General features: G+C 46.7%; 1 protein-coding gene across 8 annotated transcripts in view; it reads right to left on the minus strand.

Annotated features, from left to right (window-relative positions):
* The window catches only part of Zfyve26 (zinc finger, FYVE domain containing 26), a 63,978-nt gene that overhangs the window by 9,770 nt on the left and 38,602 nt on the right, over positions 1-15,606 (minus strand). For 3 of the 8 annotated variants that reach the window (XM_017315012.2, XM_017315011.2, XM_017315013.1), the window contains 8 exons: positions 15,300-15,463; positions 13,115-13,251; positions 10,034-10,065; positions 9,039-9,175; positions 7,348-7,568; positions 4,356-4,503; positions 3,920-4,129; positions 2,157-2,423 (listed from right to left, as the gene is read on the minus strand). In XM_017315012.2, coding sequence (XP_017170501.1) covers positions 2,157-2,423; positions 3,920-4,129; positions 4,356-4,503; positions 7,348-7,568; positions 9,039-9,175; positions 10,034-10,065; positions 13,115-13,251; positions 15,300-15,463 — 1,316 coding nt within the window. Of the gene's footprint in view, positions 1-2,156; positions 2,424-3,919; positions 4,130-4,355; positions 4,504-7,347; positions 7,569-9,038; positions 9,176-10,033; positions 10,066-13,114; positions 13,252-15,299; positions 15,464-15,606 lie in introns of those variants that run through there. The other 5 variants (XM_006515647.3, XM_017315014.1, NM_001008550.1 and 2 more) reach the window with 3 other exon arrangements.

Raw genomic sequence — 15,606 nt, forward strand, 5'->3', positions numbered from 1 at the left:
TGAAGTTACTCTTCTGCCCACCATCTTCCAGGAATTTTGTTACTTATTCACTGTAAAGCCCAGGTTCTTCCAATGTTTACATATACTGTATGATTTAGCTACTGCCGTACTGACTGTATCTGCTACTAGCCTGTCCCATCTTTCCTGGCTTTTGGCCATTTTAACCTCTTCATTTGCTACTTCTTCTGCCTGGACTGTAATCCCTCCAGCTGTCCTCTATATTTCAGCCCTTCACTCAGAGGCCACTTTCTCTGGGTACCCCATCTAACACTGCATAACCCTGCTCTTCTGCTCCCTCCTTCCCACCCTTCCTTCAGTCTCTTCTGCCTCTTTCTCCTTCTATGCTCGTCTTCTCTTCCCCTCTACAGAGCCCCAGCTGTCCTGGAACTTGAAATATAGACCAGGCTGACTTGAAATATAGACCAGGTTGGCCCTGAATTCACAGAAATATGCCTGTCTCTGCCCTTCTACTGTGTGCTCCTAGTCTTGGGATGCTTAACCCCTGTTTAGCTCGAAAGGATGAGTGGGATTTCTTTAAGAAAACAAGGAGGGTCAGGGCATTTTAGATAGATGGAATAGGGCATGAAGACTAATAAAGATAATAATGTGAAAAAACCATCAGAAGTATGGAGGCAGAGATCTTGAGGCCCAGCTGCATGCTAAGAAGCTGCCCTTTATCCTAATGATTCCTGAAGGCCCTCTGGGGAGAGGAATAACATGAGGGTGTCATGTTTAGGATGTTCACATGGAGGACAGTGTGACAGGGAGGGAATACACAGAAACCCTGCTGTACATGCTAGGTGCTCAAGTGTCATTTTTTTCAGTGCATTTTTTTCTGTATCCCTACTTGCTTGAGGATAAAGGCAAGGCTCTTAAAAAAAAAAGCAAGGGTAGCCAATGACAGGAGAGAAGAGAAGGCTTCCTGCCTGGCTCTGTCAACCTCAGAGTAAGGCAGTGCTGTCGTCAGCTTCTACCTGGATAAGATAAGCTGCTTACCTCCGGCTGCACTTATCCGAGGCAACAGGACCTGACGATTTACTCTATCAGTCTGTGCCTGGCAGAAACATCGTTACTTCTCAACTCATGAGGAAAAGAGGAAATTAAATTCCAAATAACAAGACTCATTCTATATGACTCTTAAGACATCCCAGCAGCTAAGACTAACAGCTAAGCTACGGTCTCCCTTTCACTGTCCTAGAAGGGTCCAATTACCATGATGCTGGATTTCTCTTGGAGTCATCTACAAGATATACCTATTTGCAAACTGTTGTTGGCTGCTGTTCCGATTTAGTGTGGCTGAATAATAATGTTGAGTTTTCTGTGAAATTTGGTAATATCAGCTGCTTTGTCAGGAAGTTACCATGGAATGTTGAGAAACAAGAAGTGCAGGCCTAGGAGAGAGCTCAGAGGGTAAAAGCTCTTGCCATGCAACTTGATGACTTGAGTCTGGTCCTGGAGCCCATGTAATATGCAGGAGCATGTATCTCAAGCTCAGGACACCTACGGCGAGATGGGGGGTGGGGGTGGGTTGGGGCAGAAGCAGGAGAAAGCTTAGCTTGGAGGATGCAGAAGGGCCACAGAGACAGGAGACCCTGCTCAAAGGCAGAAGGTGGGAAGTGACTACTCGAATTTATCTACCACATGCACCAGGGCCCCTGTGTACAGACCTGCTCTTTCTCTCTCTCCCTCTACCCCTTTCTCTCTCACTCTTGCTCTCTCTCAACAGAAGAGTGATGGCCAAGGAAGCGATGATGCTCTTGGTGCTCTTGCCTCCAGTGGGAGGTGCCAGGGGAGAGGGAAGAACCAAGGAGAGGGAGTGCCGCTTCCTGTATGCACACATACAGGGTGTCTGTCATCTCTGTAACAATGTGCCTGATGCCACACAGGACTCTCACTGAGCACCTCACTCCCGAAGCTGGGCTGACTCTCTGCCTGTGCTCTACGCTTTGGGAGAGGAGATGAACTTGGTGTTGCTGGTCAGGAGGGATATTTGGTTCTGAAGTTAAGTCTTGCTGCTCTCATTGGATGACTGTATAGACAAAGTCTTTCATTTTGACCTGACTCCGCTGGAAATGATCTCACAGTGGGACACTGAGTTACGTCCACGGAGGTGATGGGGCAGCCGCTGCCCTTGGACCACGTTCCCAATGTCTTACCTTGTTGAGCAGGTGCAGCAGGGCTTCCCGGAGGCAGTTATGCCTCATGTAGAAGCTGATGATGGCCAGGTTGGTGCTGTAGTTGTGCAGGTAGAAGAGACATTCTTGGTAGTAGGTGTTGTTCATGATCTTCCCCTCCGGAATGGCCTCCAGCAAGAGGCTCTGGGTTCGCAGGGTGGCTTCCAGTTCCCTCAAGGTGGCAAAGTAGTCATCATCTTGCTGGCAGGAAAAAGAGAGTGAGCAAACCTCCGGGCACGGTGTACTGTGCTGTAATTATAATGCAGAGGTCAGCCTGGTCTACAGAGCAAGTGCTAAGACAGCAAGGGCTACACTTAGCCTTTGCTCCATAGCCACAGTGTGAAACATGGCTGCTCGAGGGAACACTTAACAGTGTGGAAAAAGACAACAGTTTTAGAGCAGAAAAACAGGTAGGATGAAAAGCCCCTCCAGTAGGGTACAACTCAAGCTGCAATCGACACCACAAACACTTCGCTTGTCTATTGAGCCAGTCTTCCCAGGCATCTCAGTTTGACTTTGTTGAAGAAGTTGTTCTTCCTCTTCCAAGGTCTCTCAGCTTCCAAGCAGCCGGGACCATAGGCCTGCATCACCATGCCTGCCTCTCAGCACATCTTAATACTAGTTGGGGTTGATGGGTGTACACAGCTTGAGGCATGAGGATCATGAGTTCGAGGCTGCTCTGGATTAAAAAAAAATGCAACCAGGGCCTGGGAGATGGCTCAGTTGTCAGAGTGTTTGCCGTGCAAGTCTGTGGACCCCAGCACACGTGTGAAACTTGGTGTTCTGGTGTGTATCTGTAACCCAGTGGTTGGGTAGGCAGAGTCTAGACGGGTAGGGGCCAACTGGAGAATCTACTGGAAACAGTGAGCTCCAGGTCTAGCGACACACCCCGTTTTGAAAGAGAAACAAAGTAGGCTGTGGCACTGAGGTTCAGCCAGTGAGGGAGCGGGAAACCAGCCTGACTTCTGAATTTCATACTGGAGGGGGGGCAGACTCCTGCAAGTTGTCCTCTGACCTCCAAGAATATGTGTGTGTGTGTGTGTTTGTCTCTGTGTATGTGTTCATACACAGACACACACTCAAAACAAATGTAAAAAACAAGTGGAAAGAGTGAGAGAAGACAGCCAACAATGACCTCTGACCTTCACACATGCATGTATAGGTGAACACACACAGCCACACATGAATACACTCCCATACACTCAGTACAAAATGGAAAAATAAAGAAACTCCAAATGGAGTATTAAAACTCAGTAATCTGGTTATGTGATTTTAACTTTTAAAAAATGTATCGTTTATAGTTTCTTTTAAAAAACTGACTTTGTAACTGGGTGGTGGTGGCACACGCTTTTAATCCCAGCACTTGGGAGGCAGAGGCAGGTGAATTTCTATGAGTTCAAAGCCAGCCTGGTCTACAGTGTGATTTCCAGGACAGACAAGGCTACACAGAGAAACCCTGTTTTGAAAAACCAAACCAAACCAAACCAAGCCAAACCAAACCAAACCAAACCAAACCAAACCAAACCAAACCAAACCAAACCCCTCCAAAACAAACCAACCCCCTCCCTGACTTTGTGTTACTTATCTAATCATACAGTCACTTATCTAACCACATATAGTAGAAACAGTCAGTCAGACAGACAGATAGACAGACAGACATCAGGTGAGGAACCTCTCAGCCCAAATGCACCATTAATTGGATTAAGCCCATCCTCTCCCCGGCCCACTGCCTGCTTTGCTCTTACCAAGGAAACGAGGGGTCTCACTGTGGACTCCAGGTACTCGACCACGTCCTGGACGAGCCTGGAGCCATGACTCAATTGGTTCAGGTCCAAAGGAGGCTTCAGGCAGCGAGTGAACTTCTCCCTTGCAACAGTGAGGTTCCCAGCTTTGAGGCAGGCCATGCCCCAGGCATGCCATGCTCCTGTGGAATCAAGCCCTGTCTTTGTAGAGACCTGGAGGTGAGAATGAGAGGTGTCTACATTCAGGTCTCAGAGTCTTCCCAAGCCCTGTTCTGTTCCTCTGCCCCACCCACCTGCCCTCCATCCAAGTGCTGTAACTCTCACCCTGGCAAGCTGTTGTGCCCTGTACGTGTCCATGATGAGGACAACGGAGACCGTAAGGCCCGTTTCAAAGCCACTCGTGACAGCAGGGTATAAGGAAGCGTCATCCTTGTCTCACCTCAACGCCCAGTTGGTAGTACTCAGCTTCCAGGAGCTGGTTCCTCAGCCTGGTTACTGCGGCTGGCTGCAGGATCTGATCTAAAGATGGTACATGGCGGTAGGCAGCAGCGACTAAAAGATGCAGGACATCTACCTTGCTGATGTAGCTACAGGGAGAAAGAGCACAGGAGGCTGGCTGAGCTCTGGAGTGATTGCTGCCATTTTCAATGCTAAGCGCGACCATGGGAACTAAGAGACATATAGCATAGGTACTCTAAGTGAAGGTTCTAGAGACGGACTCTTTGAACTCCACCTCTAACTTAAAAGCTCTGAGACCTGCCTCAGCTTACTCATCTGTTAAATGGATGTAAAGCAGAAAGTTTTAAGGATAGAATGAAGTGTCTCAGACGCGAGAGCTTTGATGGTGTCTGGACTTCTGTAGCAGGCACACCATGTTGGTTTTTGTTTGAGTAGGAGCACAGATGTCTGAGGTTTCTGAGACAAGGCCTCTACACTAAATGCTGGAGCTCGCAAGCTAACCAGGTGCTTCTGGTTCTTAGGAACACTGGGTGAAAGAGAGCACAGAACAAGACTCATTGACTCAGGGGCTGGAGAGATGGCTCAGCGGGTAAGAGCACTGGCTGCTCTTCCAGAGGACCTGGGCTTGGTTCTCAGCACCATGTGATGGTTCACAACCACCTGTAACTTCTATTCCAGAGGACCTGATCCCTTCTGCCTTCTGGGGGCACCAGGCACACATATGGCATACTCAGACGAGATACTCATGTGTATGCGTGCGTGTGCATGTCCATGTGCATGTGCGTGTGTGCGTACATATATAAAATAATTCTTAAAAAACAAAACAAACCCCACTGACCTATATTCTGGTCAGTATAGTGGTTTCACCATTGTTACAGGGGCGTGGCACCTACAGAGCACCTTGGCCTTTCTGGTCTCGTCTCCTAGACTTCATATTCTTCCTCTGTGCTAAGAATGGCCTTCCTTATGCCCCACCAACAACCTTACTCCTGACACCTGAAGATTGGGAGAACCGTATCAAGACAGAGTCTAGAGGGCCAGACCATTCTGCCTGATGCAGCAAGCTCACACCCATGGTTCCAGAGGTCTGTCTCACAACTACAGCAAAACAAACAAACAAAACCCCTTGTGGCTCCTGATTCGTCTGCTTAGCAACATTTTTGATTCCCTATCATTAATGATTTTTAACCTGGTGCGGGCAGGGTAGGAGGATGGTATGTAAAATCAGATTTGAAGCCATAATATAACTCTTCATTTGGAAAATGAAAACATTTGAACTAGATATGTTATTTGTTTGCTTTGAAATGTATTCATTTTATTTGTTTATCCATCAAAAGGAGACATAGTTTAAACCAGGATATTCTGGTTTGTACAGCAATATGTAGCAGAGATGAGTCCTCTCCCATGGATAGACTGACATAAAGTCAACACATGATTGCATGTGAAGCAGGTATCTGTGTATGTGTGTGTGTGTGTGTGTGAGAGAGAGAGAGAGAGAGAGAGAGAGAGAGAGAGAGAGAGAGGGAGAGAGAGAGGAAGAGAGAGAAGAGAGAGAGGAAGAGAGAGAATGTTGATAGTGCTGTACACTGTTCGGGAGGCCCATGACTGTTGGGGTGAGAACCCTGTTAAAGTCAGGGCTTCCTGGATCTCTGCCACGCTCAGGAGGCTCATGGGGATAAGCAGACTTGTCTGAGGTTAGGATGTTAAGAGATGACGATGTAGGTGTGTGCTCTGAGCGAGTGTCTGAGGGAGGCATTTATCCCTGGTTCCCAAAGCTGGTTGGGACTGGTACTAGAGCACATTTCATGAGTCATGCATCTGGGTGGGTAAGTAAGGAATTAGGAGTTTTCATTGTCAAGTTAATGGATGGAGTCAAAGCAGGTTGTACAGGAATGTGCAGGAGAAGAGAGGCTAACCCTCAGTCTCATTCACCCCATTTCCACAAGATGACTCACAATACACCATGATACAGGAGCCCACTGGTTCCCTAATTTTTAAAAGACATCTGTTCATTTATTGCATGTACATTGTGGCATGCATGCTCTGGCACGTGTGTAGAGGTCAGAGGACTTGTGGGAATTGGTTCTCTCCTTCCACCATGTGGGTCCCGGAGACCAACTTCATACAGTGAGGCTAGGGGACCCCAAATGGTTTTTATAGATCCATTTTCCATGTGTCCCAGAGGTCACAGTCAAGACAGGAGAGGAATTCTGTGCGAAGTTAATCACTGGTCACATTTCTTTTAGAAACTAGAGAGTTCTACAGACAGGTACTTCCCTAAATTATTTTAATGACAAAGAATCTAGCTAAGGTCTTTCTTTCCTTGCTTTGTGAAAGGGTACAACTCGGGAAACTCAATATGGTAGTTTTATGTCACCTTGACAAAAGCTGAATTGATTTGGGAAGAGGACTCTCAACTGAAGAAATGCCTCCATAAGATGGGCCCAGGCAAGTCTGTAGGGTATGATCCTGATTAATGATAGATGTGAGTGGGCCTAGCTCACTGGGGAGGCGCTACCTTTGGACGGGTGTTCCTGACTGGTATAAGAAAGGATGAGCAAGCCATGAGGAACAAGCCAGTAAGCAGCTCTCCTCTATGGCCTGTGCTTCCATTCCTGTCTCCAGGTTCCTGTCCTGCCTTCCTTCTGTGATGGACCGTGATGTGGAACCTTGTGCTGAATGGCCCCTTCCTGGCAGAATTGCTTTTAGTCATGTTGTTTTATCATGGTAAGAGAGAGCAAATGAATATACTCTGTTTTTAAGGACTGTGGAAAAGAAAAGGACACAGGCTGACATAGGGCAAGGACCACCAACTGGACCACTTGTGCTTAGTACTTATATGTCATAAACATCAAAATGGGATACAGGTCAGCATGTTTCATCAGAGAGGATAGAAAGATAGTAGAGTCAGAAAAGGAAGCCAGATAAAAACCTGCCACTGTATAAAAGAACAGAGGCCCATTCTTATGTACCTGTCACAAAGAGCCAAGTCCTGGCTCTGGCCAGCCTTGACGAACATCATCTTGGCACTGAAGAGTAGCTGCTTCATGATGTCTATAAGCAGCCCGGCGTCCACCTCTGGGTTGGTGAGGCCCCTGGACAGCCTGCAGCAGTGCTCAATCAGCTGGTGACCACAGGCGATGCTGTCTCGGTGGAGGTTCAGGATGGCAATGCACAGGGAAGCGCTGGGGGCCTGATTGGGGCAGGGAAGGGAGAAAAAAAACAGCGAATTCAGGGACCAGAGCATTGTTCAAATGGGGCTATGTGGTGGAATCACCACGGCCTCTCCAAAAGGAAGGAACCCACTGCAAGAGGAAGCCAGACATTCCACCGCAAACCAACAGAGCGGCTGCGTTTCAGACGCTCAAAGTTCCGCTGCTAGAGCTCTGGCTGCTAGGTTTTGTCACACAGTGGGCAGAGGATCCTATGTCCACGGTTCCTACTTTGTTTTTTGTCTTTTTGTTTTTGTTTTCAGATATAGTTTCTCTACATAGACCTGGCTGTCCAGGGACTTCCTACTGCTTGACAATTTCCACAGGTGGCCTCCCTTTTTTGCTCTTCTGACCCACAGTTGCAATCATTCTTATCACTCACCTAGCTGAAGTCACTGCTTTAAGTCATGAACACGCTGCTGCCAACCAACGCTCCTAAAGCACACCTGTAAAAATTCCTAGCTGCCCACACCTATCACATACTTATTTCTTACTGTAGGCTACACAGATCCATATATAAATAGTCCTTCTTAATCTTACCACATTACCCCTTACTAATACCTTCATCATATCCTGTGATTTTTTTTTTCTTATTTATTTTATGTAAGTGAGTACACTGTAGCTGTCTTCACATCAGAAGAGTGCATTGGATTCCATTACAGGTGGTTGTGAGCCACCATGTGGTTGCTAGGAATTGAATTCAGGACCTCTGGAAGAGCAGTCAGTCCATCTCTCCAGCCTCAGGTCCTGTGATTTTTGACACTGTGCTTCTTCTCAGACATCTTAGTTTTTGTTGTTGTTGTTGTTGGGGGTGGTGGTGGTGGGGTGTGTGTGTGTTGTGTCGATGCATGTACATGAAGGTGTGCAAGCAGTTGTATGTGCATGTGTGTGTCAAGGCCAGAGGGTGATACTGGGTGTCTTCCTGAATTGCTCTCCACCTCATTTTTATTTCTACTTTTGAGTCAGGGTCTCTCTCTCACTGCACCTGGAACTTGTTGCTTCAGCCAGACCTCGCTGGCCAGCCAGCGCCAGCCATTGGCCTGTCTTTGCCTCCTCAGTGCTGGGACTAAACAGGCATATGTTGCTGCACCTGTTTTTTTATATGGATGCTGGGGATCTGAACTCGGGTACTCACAGAAAGCACGTGACCACCCACTGCACCACTTCCCTAGTCCCCACAAAGTTCAGTTCCGTGCTCTGTCCTCCCTGTCCTCACTCCCCTTGCAATCCCCAGATTTCTGCTCATCACACTGCTTACCGTCTCCTGGCTTCTCTTTGTACATCTCCAGAGATGTTCTTCACCTTCTGCCTACCTGGCTTACTCGTTTCAGCTCTCATATCACTGGATGGTATGCGAGCAAGGGCCAGGCTTAGTCGCCAACCTCTATATTTCCTGTTATACTGTTAGACATAAAGAAACTTACGTGACCATTATATTTTATTGTTATTACCTGCTCATAGTAAAATTCACTGCGCACCAGTTCATTTTCTTCCTCACTTAGACTCAAGATCCATTCCACCTCGGTGGCTTTGGGGACTCTCACCACAGCTGAATATGGAGGGCTTTCATTTTTAGCGCTGTCTGGAACTGAGAAGAGGCTTGTCATTCTTGTGCCAGTCACTGTTTGGTCCTGCTTAGGCAAGCTGATGTGTGTCACAGCTAGCTAACTGCCTGCTGTCTGAGGCCCCCCAACTTTCTCCTTGGTCCCTTTTCTCCTTTTCTTTTCTTAAGACTTATTTACTTGTTTGTGTGTGTGCCTGCATGAGTTTGTGTGTGTATGTGTGTGTGTGTGCATGTGTGTACATGTGGCCGCAGAGGCCAGGAGAGGGCATTGGACTGCCTGGAATTAGTTCAGGCAGTTGTGAATCACCCGGTTTGGGTGGTGACAACCAAACCTGAGTCTCTGTGAGAGCAGAGAGTGTTCTTAACTGCGATTTCCCCTCTTTCCTTTTGTGTTCTCTAGGAAAGCCCATCAGGCACCTCAAGTCCTCTTCCCCATGCTGGAATAAATGTCACAGCATTTGTAACATGACCGTGATGCTTCACACAAGAAACCCTGAAAGACGTGGTTCATCCACTGGAAACTAAGCTGCTGTGGAAAGGCACTGGCTAAACTGCTGACAGTCATCTCCCAAGGGAAGGACAAAGCACTGGACAGAGGACAAAGGACAATGGAGGAGGGAGCTGGGGTAGTGGTGGATAATGTCACCTACTAAAAGCTAAAAGCCAAAGTCCTTTGTTGATGGCCTTCCCAGTGCTAGGAGCTAATGGGCCTAGATACCGGTTCTAGTGAAAGTTCTCTACATGTCAAGGGATGTCAAGGAGACAGGTTGATAGAAAATCCATGATGTTCCATTCCTGAACCAAGTGGTTTGAGTTGCCCCACGGTCATCAGCTGCAGCTGGTGCACTGACAACAGAGACACAGGAACAAGATCAGGCTTACCTTCTGACTGGCATGGGCTCTCCTCTGGTGTACTAGAAACAGAGAGAAACAAAAGGCCTCAGCCACTGCTTCTTAGTGAGTGAAAAATGACATTTGTTCGAGTAGTCATTGATCAGTGTGACAGTTTGAGTGACAATGGCCCCATAGGTTCAGGGGACTGACACTGTTGGGAGGTGTGGCCTTGATGGAGTAGGTGTGGTGGTGTTGGAGGAACTGTGTCACTGGGAGTAGGTTTTGGGGTTTCAGAAGTGCAAGCCAGGCCTAGTGTGTCTTAGTCTCTTCCTGCTGCCTGAGGATCAGGATGTGGAACTCTGAGTTCCTTCTCCAGCACCATGCTTGCCTGGATGCTGCCATGTTTCTTGCCACGATAACAGACTACACTTCTAAACTGTAAGCCAGTCCCAGTAAAATGTTTTCCTTTATAAGAGTTGCCATGGTCATGGTGTCTCTTCACAGCAATAAGGCTGGAACTAAGACAATTAGAGAATTAATCACACATAACTTTTTCTCTTCCTCTTACAATGCTTTGTCCCTTTTATCTCTTGTATATCTGTTTAAGTGTCCCCACCTCTCTCTGTGTCTGAAGGAGACCCTCATAATTTTTCACTGTAATAACTTGGCCATGATTCTGCAATAACTTTCCTTAACTCTGACCACCTAGCATCTTCTTGTGCCTGTAGCAAGATTTCAGAAATTCAAATCTGGTCACATTGTGCTCCTGCTTAAGAATTCCTCAGGTCGGGCAGTTGTGGTGCACGTCTTTAATCATTTGGGAGGCAGAGGCAGGTGGATTTCTGAGTTTGAGGCCAGCCTGGTCTACAGAGTGAGTTCCAGGACAGCCAGGGCTACACAGAGAAACCCTGTCTTGAAAAACCAAAAAAGGGGCTGGTGAGCTGGCTCAGCGGTTAAGAGCACTGACTGCTCTTCCAAAGGTCCTGAGTTCAAATCTCAGTGACCACATGGTGGCTCACAACCATCTGTAACAAAAATCTGATGTCTGGAGTGTCTGAAGACAGCTACAGTGTGCACACATATAATAAACAAACAAACAAACAAATAAATAAATCTTAAAAAAAAAAAAGGATTCCTCAGAAGCTGCTCAGGTCGAAAGTTTTCCTCATTTGTGGTTCAGAAGAAAGGCTTCTGAGCTCTGGCATGACCACTTCTTTAGTTGTTTCCTGTTATGCATGACCTGTCCCCAGGCTGAGCTCTGGCATGACCACTTCTTTAGTTGTTTCCTGTTATGCATGACCTGTCCCCAGGCTGAGCTCTGGCATGACCACTTCTTTAGTTATTTCCTGTTATGCATGACCTGTCCCCAGGATGTAAGGGACATTGCGCTACCATCAGTTCTGGTCAAGGGGCAAGTTTACAATGTGTATAAGGAACATGCTGACCCACTACAGTCCATGGCCCCAGAAAGCAGGCCAATGTCTCGTGCCAGTAAGTCTTCTGCACCGGGCTGTCTGCGTCAAGTCCAGGGTCCACTGATCAGAGCCCCAGCCCCGCATCTACCTACACACAGCTCCTCAAATGGTTAACGTTTCCTCCTGCCTCTGCTTTTGCTGTGCTACCTCTGGGAATAACTTTTCTTTTCCGTTTTGTTCTTTTTCAGGTCTCTTTTTTACCAAACTCCTCATTCTCTAAGATTCATCTCCTGGGGTCACCTCCAGGCTATTCTCTCAACTCCCTGGGCTAATCTGTGTGTTCTGTCACCACTGTACTCAGCCAGTGACCTTGTGGTGGGTTTATTGGCTGTCTTCCTAGTAGAATGGGGTTCCCTTAGGGTAATGCAGCTATTGTAGAGTGACTGCTGGAAAAGGACTCCCCATTAACACTTAAAACCCCATCAGGGCGGTGGTGGCACACACCTTTAATCCCAGCACTCGGGAGGCAGAGGCAGGCGGATTTCTGAGTTCGAGGCCAGCCTGGTCTACAGAGTGAGTTCCAGGACAGCCAGGGCTACACAGAGAAACCCTGTCTCAGAAAAAAACAAAAAACAAAAACAAAAACAAACCCAACCCAGCAGGATGGTGTTTGGGTAATCACTGTCCTACTCCTGCCGGGGCAGGCAGGGAGTGGTGGGTTAGGGTCTCAGGAACTCTTCAATGCACATGACATGCCTTCATCCCTGTGCAGTCAATAATTACAGCAAATAAGGACCAAAAATGCTATTGAGTAGAATATAAAATCTAGCTAAGTCTGCTAAATAAAATAAAACCTGAGACTCTAAAGTAATTTTGCTTTTGCATAGCTGATTTTCTCCAGGTGCCCTAAGAACCTTACACTTCACACTCTCAATGAAAAGCAGTAGGAAAAAAAAATCTAAGTCACCATGACTCAAAACATCTTCTTCATCCTCTGCCTTGCTAGAGGGAGGGGCAGTTGCCAAAATTTATCTGGAGGTTAGCCATGTGCAGGAGAGTGTAAGGGCTTGTTTGTGAGTAACAAGCCAAGATGACTACCCAGTATAGAGCTAGAGCAAATGAGCCCACACATTCAGCAGATATGGACATGTCGTTCTGAATCCAGCTGGAGCAACATGAACCACAAGTACTTGGCCAGGTAACAGGAGAGATGACAAGGTGAGATGGTGACATAAGTATGTGGAAGGGCTGAGGTCCAAAGTGTCTTTTTGTGTGTGTGTGTGTGTGTGGTTTTTTTGAGACAGGGTTTCTCTGTGTAGCCCTGGCTGTCCTGGAACTCACTCTGTAGGCCAGGCTGGCCTCAAACTCAGAAATCCACCTGCCTGTGCCTCCCGATCCCGAGTGCTGGGATTAAAGGTGTGTGCCACCACACCTGGCCAAAGTGTCTTGATTTCGGGAAAAAAAAACTAAAAAAAAAAACAAAAACCCAAAAACCAAAAAACCAAAAAACCCCAGCCTGTGAGAGCTCTGAACACTCCCTTCTCATTCATACTTCCCATCTTCAAAGTGTCTCTGACAAAGTCACTCATTCTATAAGCATTTCACAATACAATTGATGACACAGCAGTGTACATCTCTGTGGTGTAATACAGTGTAATACTGACGGAACAGTGAGGACCCTGGGGAGGCGTCAGACGTAATGCAGGACACTCACTCTTTGTTGTAGTAACTGTAGCACTGGTCACAGACGCGGGTGGGGTTTTCTCTGAAGCCTTCCACCACCATTTTCTTAGTGGAGCAGGAACCGCACACTAGGCGCCCACAGCGGCGACAGTGATGACGCCTATTGAACTGAGGTAGAAGAGATGGCAAGAGATGAAAGTGAGACTGTCACTCATATGTGTGTATATATATATACATATATATATATATATATGTATATATATATACATATACATATATACATATATACATATATATGTATGTATGTATATATATATGTGTGTGTGTGCATATATATATATATATATATTTTTTTTTTAATTTATTTTTTTTTTTGGTCAATTAAGAATACTGGGCACTTGGGTTTTTACTGAACATGATCACACTAGCCTTTGTCCCCAGAAAGGTCATTTAGGGGAATGGGTTTTTAGCTTAGTACATAAGGTCCTGGGTTGGATTCTCAACACCCCTCCCCCCATACACATGAAAGAAAAGAAAAAGAAAACAACCAAAAGCCTACCAAACGGACACTCTAACGTATCACTCAGCTGAAGACCAAATGTTCTAAGTCCTCTGCCACTTGCAACTAACAGTTCCTGACAGAGTTTGCCTCTGTATGGAAGCAACGTGTGGAGACGCTGGAAGAAGCAACAGGGAAGGTGGGCACAGTGGCTCACACCTATAATCCTAGCACTCGGGAGGCTGAGGCAGGGGGATTGCTGAGAGTTTGAGGCCAGCCTAGGCTACACAGTGAGTTCTAAGCCAGCCTGAACTATAGTAAAATCTAGCAGGGGCCTCAGAGTCTCGCTCTCCCCGGCCGTTTGGTAAAATAACTGCCGAGCTTCTTCTGAATGTGGCTGCAGTGTAGGAGTCTGGCGACTGAGGAAACGGCCCAAGCAGAGACTAAGACAAAAGCCACGGCTTCTACAAGCTTGCGGGCTCTGAGGGCAACAGTGTTTGCATGGGGGCTACAGATAGTTAATCTGCATTATTAACAGATTCCATGTTTAATAACACAAAAACATTAAAGAATTTTAGTAAGGAAGAAGAGCTTTGCTTAGCCAGTGATGACCACACTTGTAGAGAGTCAGTGATGGCATAGCAAGACCACAATCTCTACCCAGTACTTTATGGCATTAACATTTTAAAGCTTTTTTAAAATTTTTATATATATGTCTGCATCTGTCTGTGTGTGGGTCTGTACACATGAGTTCAGGCCCCCACCAGCTCCCCTAGAAGTAGAATTAGAAGCGGTTGTGAGAGTCTTCTGTAAGAGCAGCAAGCATTCCTAACCACTAACCATCTCTCCAGCCTTTTTTTTTTTTTTTTTTTTTTTGACTCCTGCTGTCTCTTGTAGCTCAAGCTGGCCTCAAACTCATTACACAGCGGAGAGATGACATTGAACTGCTGGTCCTCCTGTCTCTGCCTCTTGAGTATGGGTATCATCACATCCATTTTAAGAAGTACTGGGACTGAACAGGGGCTTGGTCCATGAGAGGCCACCACTCTTCCAAGTGAGCTGCGTACGCAAGCCTCTCCAGCTGCTTGTGTTTTTAAAGGATTGCTCCATTTTACAGTTAGAGGTTGAGAGTCATTTTATACTCTTTCATAGATGAGGAAAGAGATATAGAGAAATTACATCACTGCTGTTGACATTAGTGCTGTCTGCTAGACAGGTACTGGTATTAACTGTGGTACCATAATCAATTATATGTAGTTTTAACAGCTCCATGAGGCAACTTACATACCAACCGTAGCTTACAAGAGGCCCATGAGATTGAAAACGTTTACAGTCACATTGTTATTAGGAAGCAGAGCTGAGGAGTTGAGTCTTCTCTCTCCTGAGCTAGCATACACAACTATTATCAGATCACTGTCCTATTGTGAAAGACACGGGGATTAGATATCGGATCCCTGAAGATTTGGCGACTCCTGCCTGTTTTTAATTACCCAGTGAGAATGACAATGGTTTTATAACTTAAGGCTATCTGAGGATGTCTCCTAATGAACGGGTCCTAAGAATGTGCTCAGTCAGGTCAAAGGCAGACGCAGTCACAGGGTTGGTGATCTGAAAACATCACTGTCCGCTTAGGGACAGCTGACTAAGAACTCAAGCTCACAACCTGGCACTCTGCTTTTCTCTCCCTGGGGTGATGCTGAGGGCAGAGGCTGCTTACCATAGTGAAGTGCTCTCTGCAGCAGACCATGCAGACACTCTCAGTCTCATCTGGGACCCACTGATCCCTGGCAGGGGGTGTTTCTGGGGGCACGAACTCCACTGGCGGCTGAGTCTGAGGGAACGCTCTCTCCTTGGGACTGGGGGAACGGACTAAGGCACTTCCTGGAGTAAGAAGTCAGAGAAAAAGCTTGTCAACATTCCAGCTCATCAGCTAAGAAGGAAAGACAGAATTTGACCATTTCACAAGGCCCTACTGCAATGATAGAGCTAGGTGCTTGGTGGCTGTTTGAGTCACAAAACAGAGA

The sequence above is a fragment of the Mus musculus genome, chromosome 12 (assembly GCF_000001635.26).
Source record: "Mus musculus strain C57BL/6J chromosome 12, GRCm38.p6 C57BL/6J".
In the NCBI taxonomy this organism is placed as follows: Eukaryota; Metazoa; Chordata; class Mammalia; order Rodentia; family Muridae; genus Mus; species Mus musculus.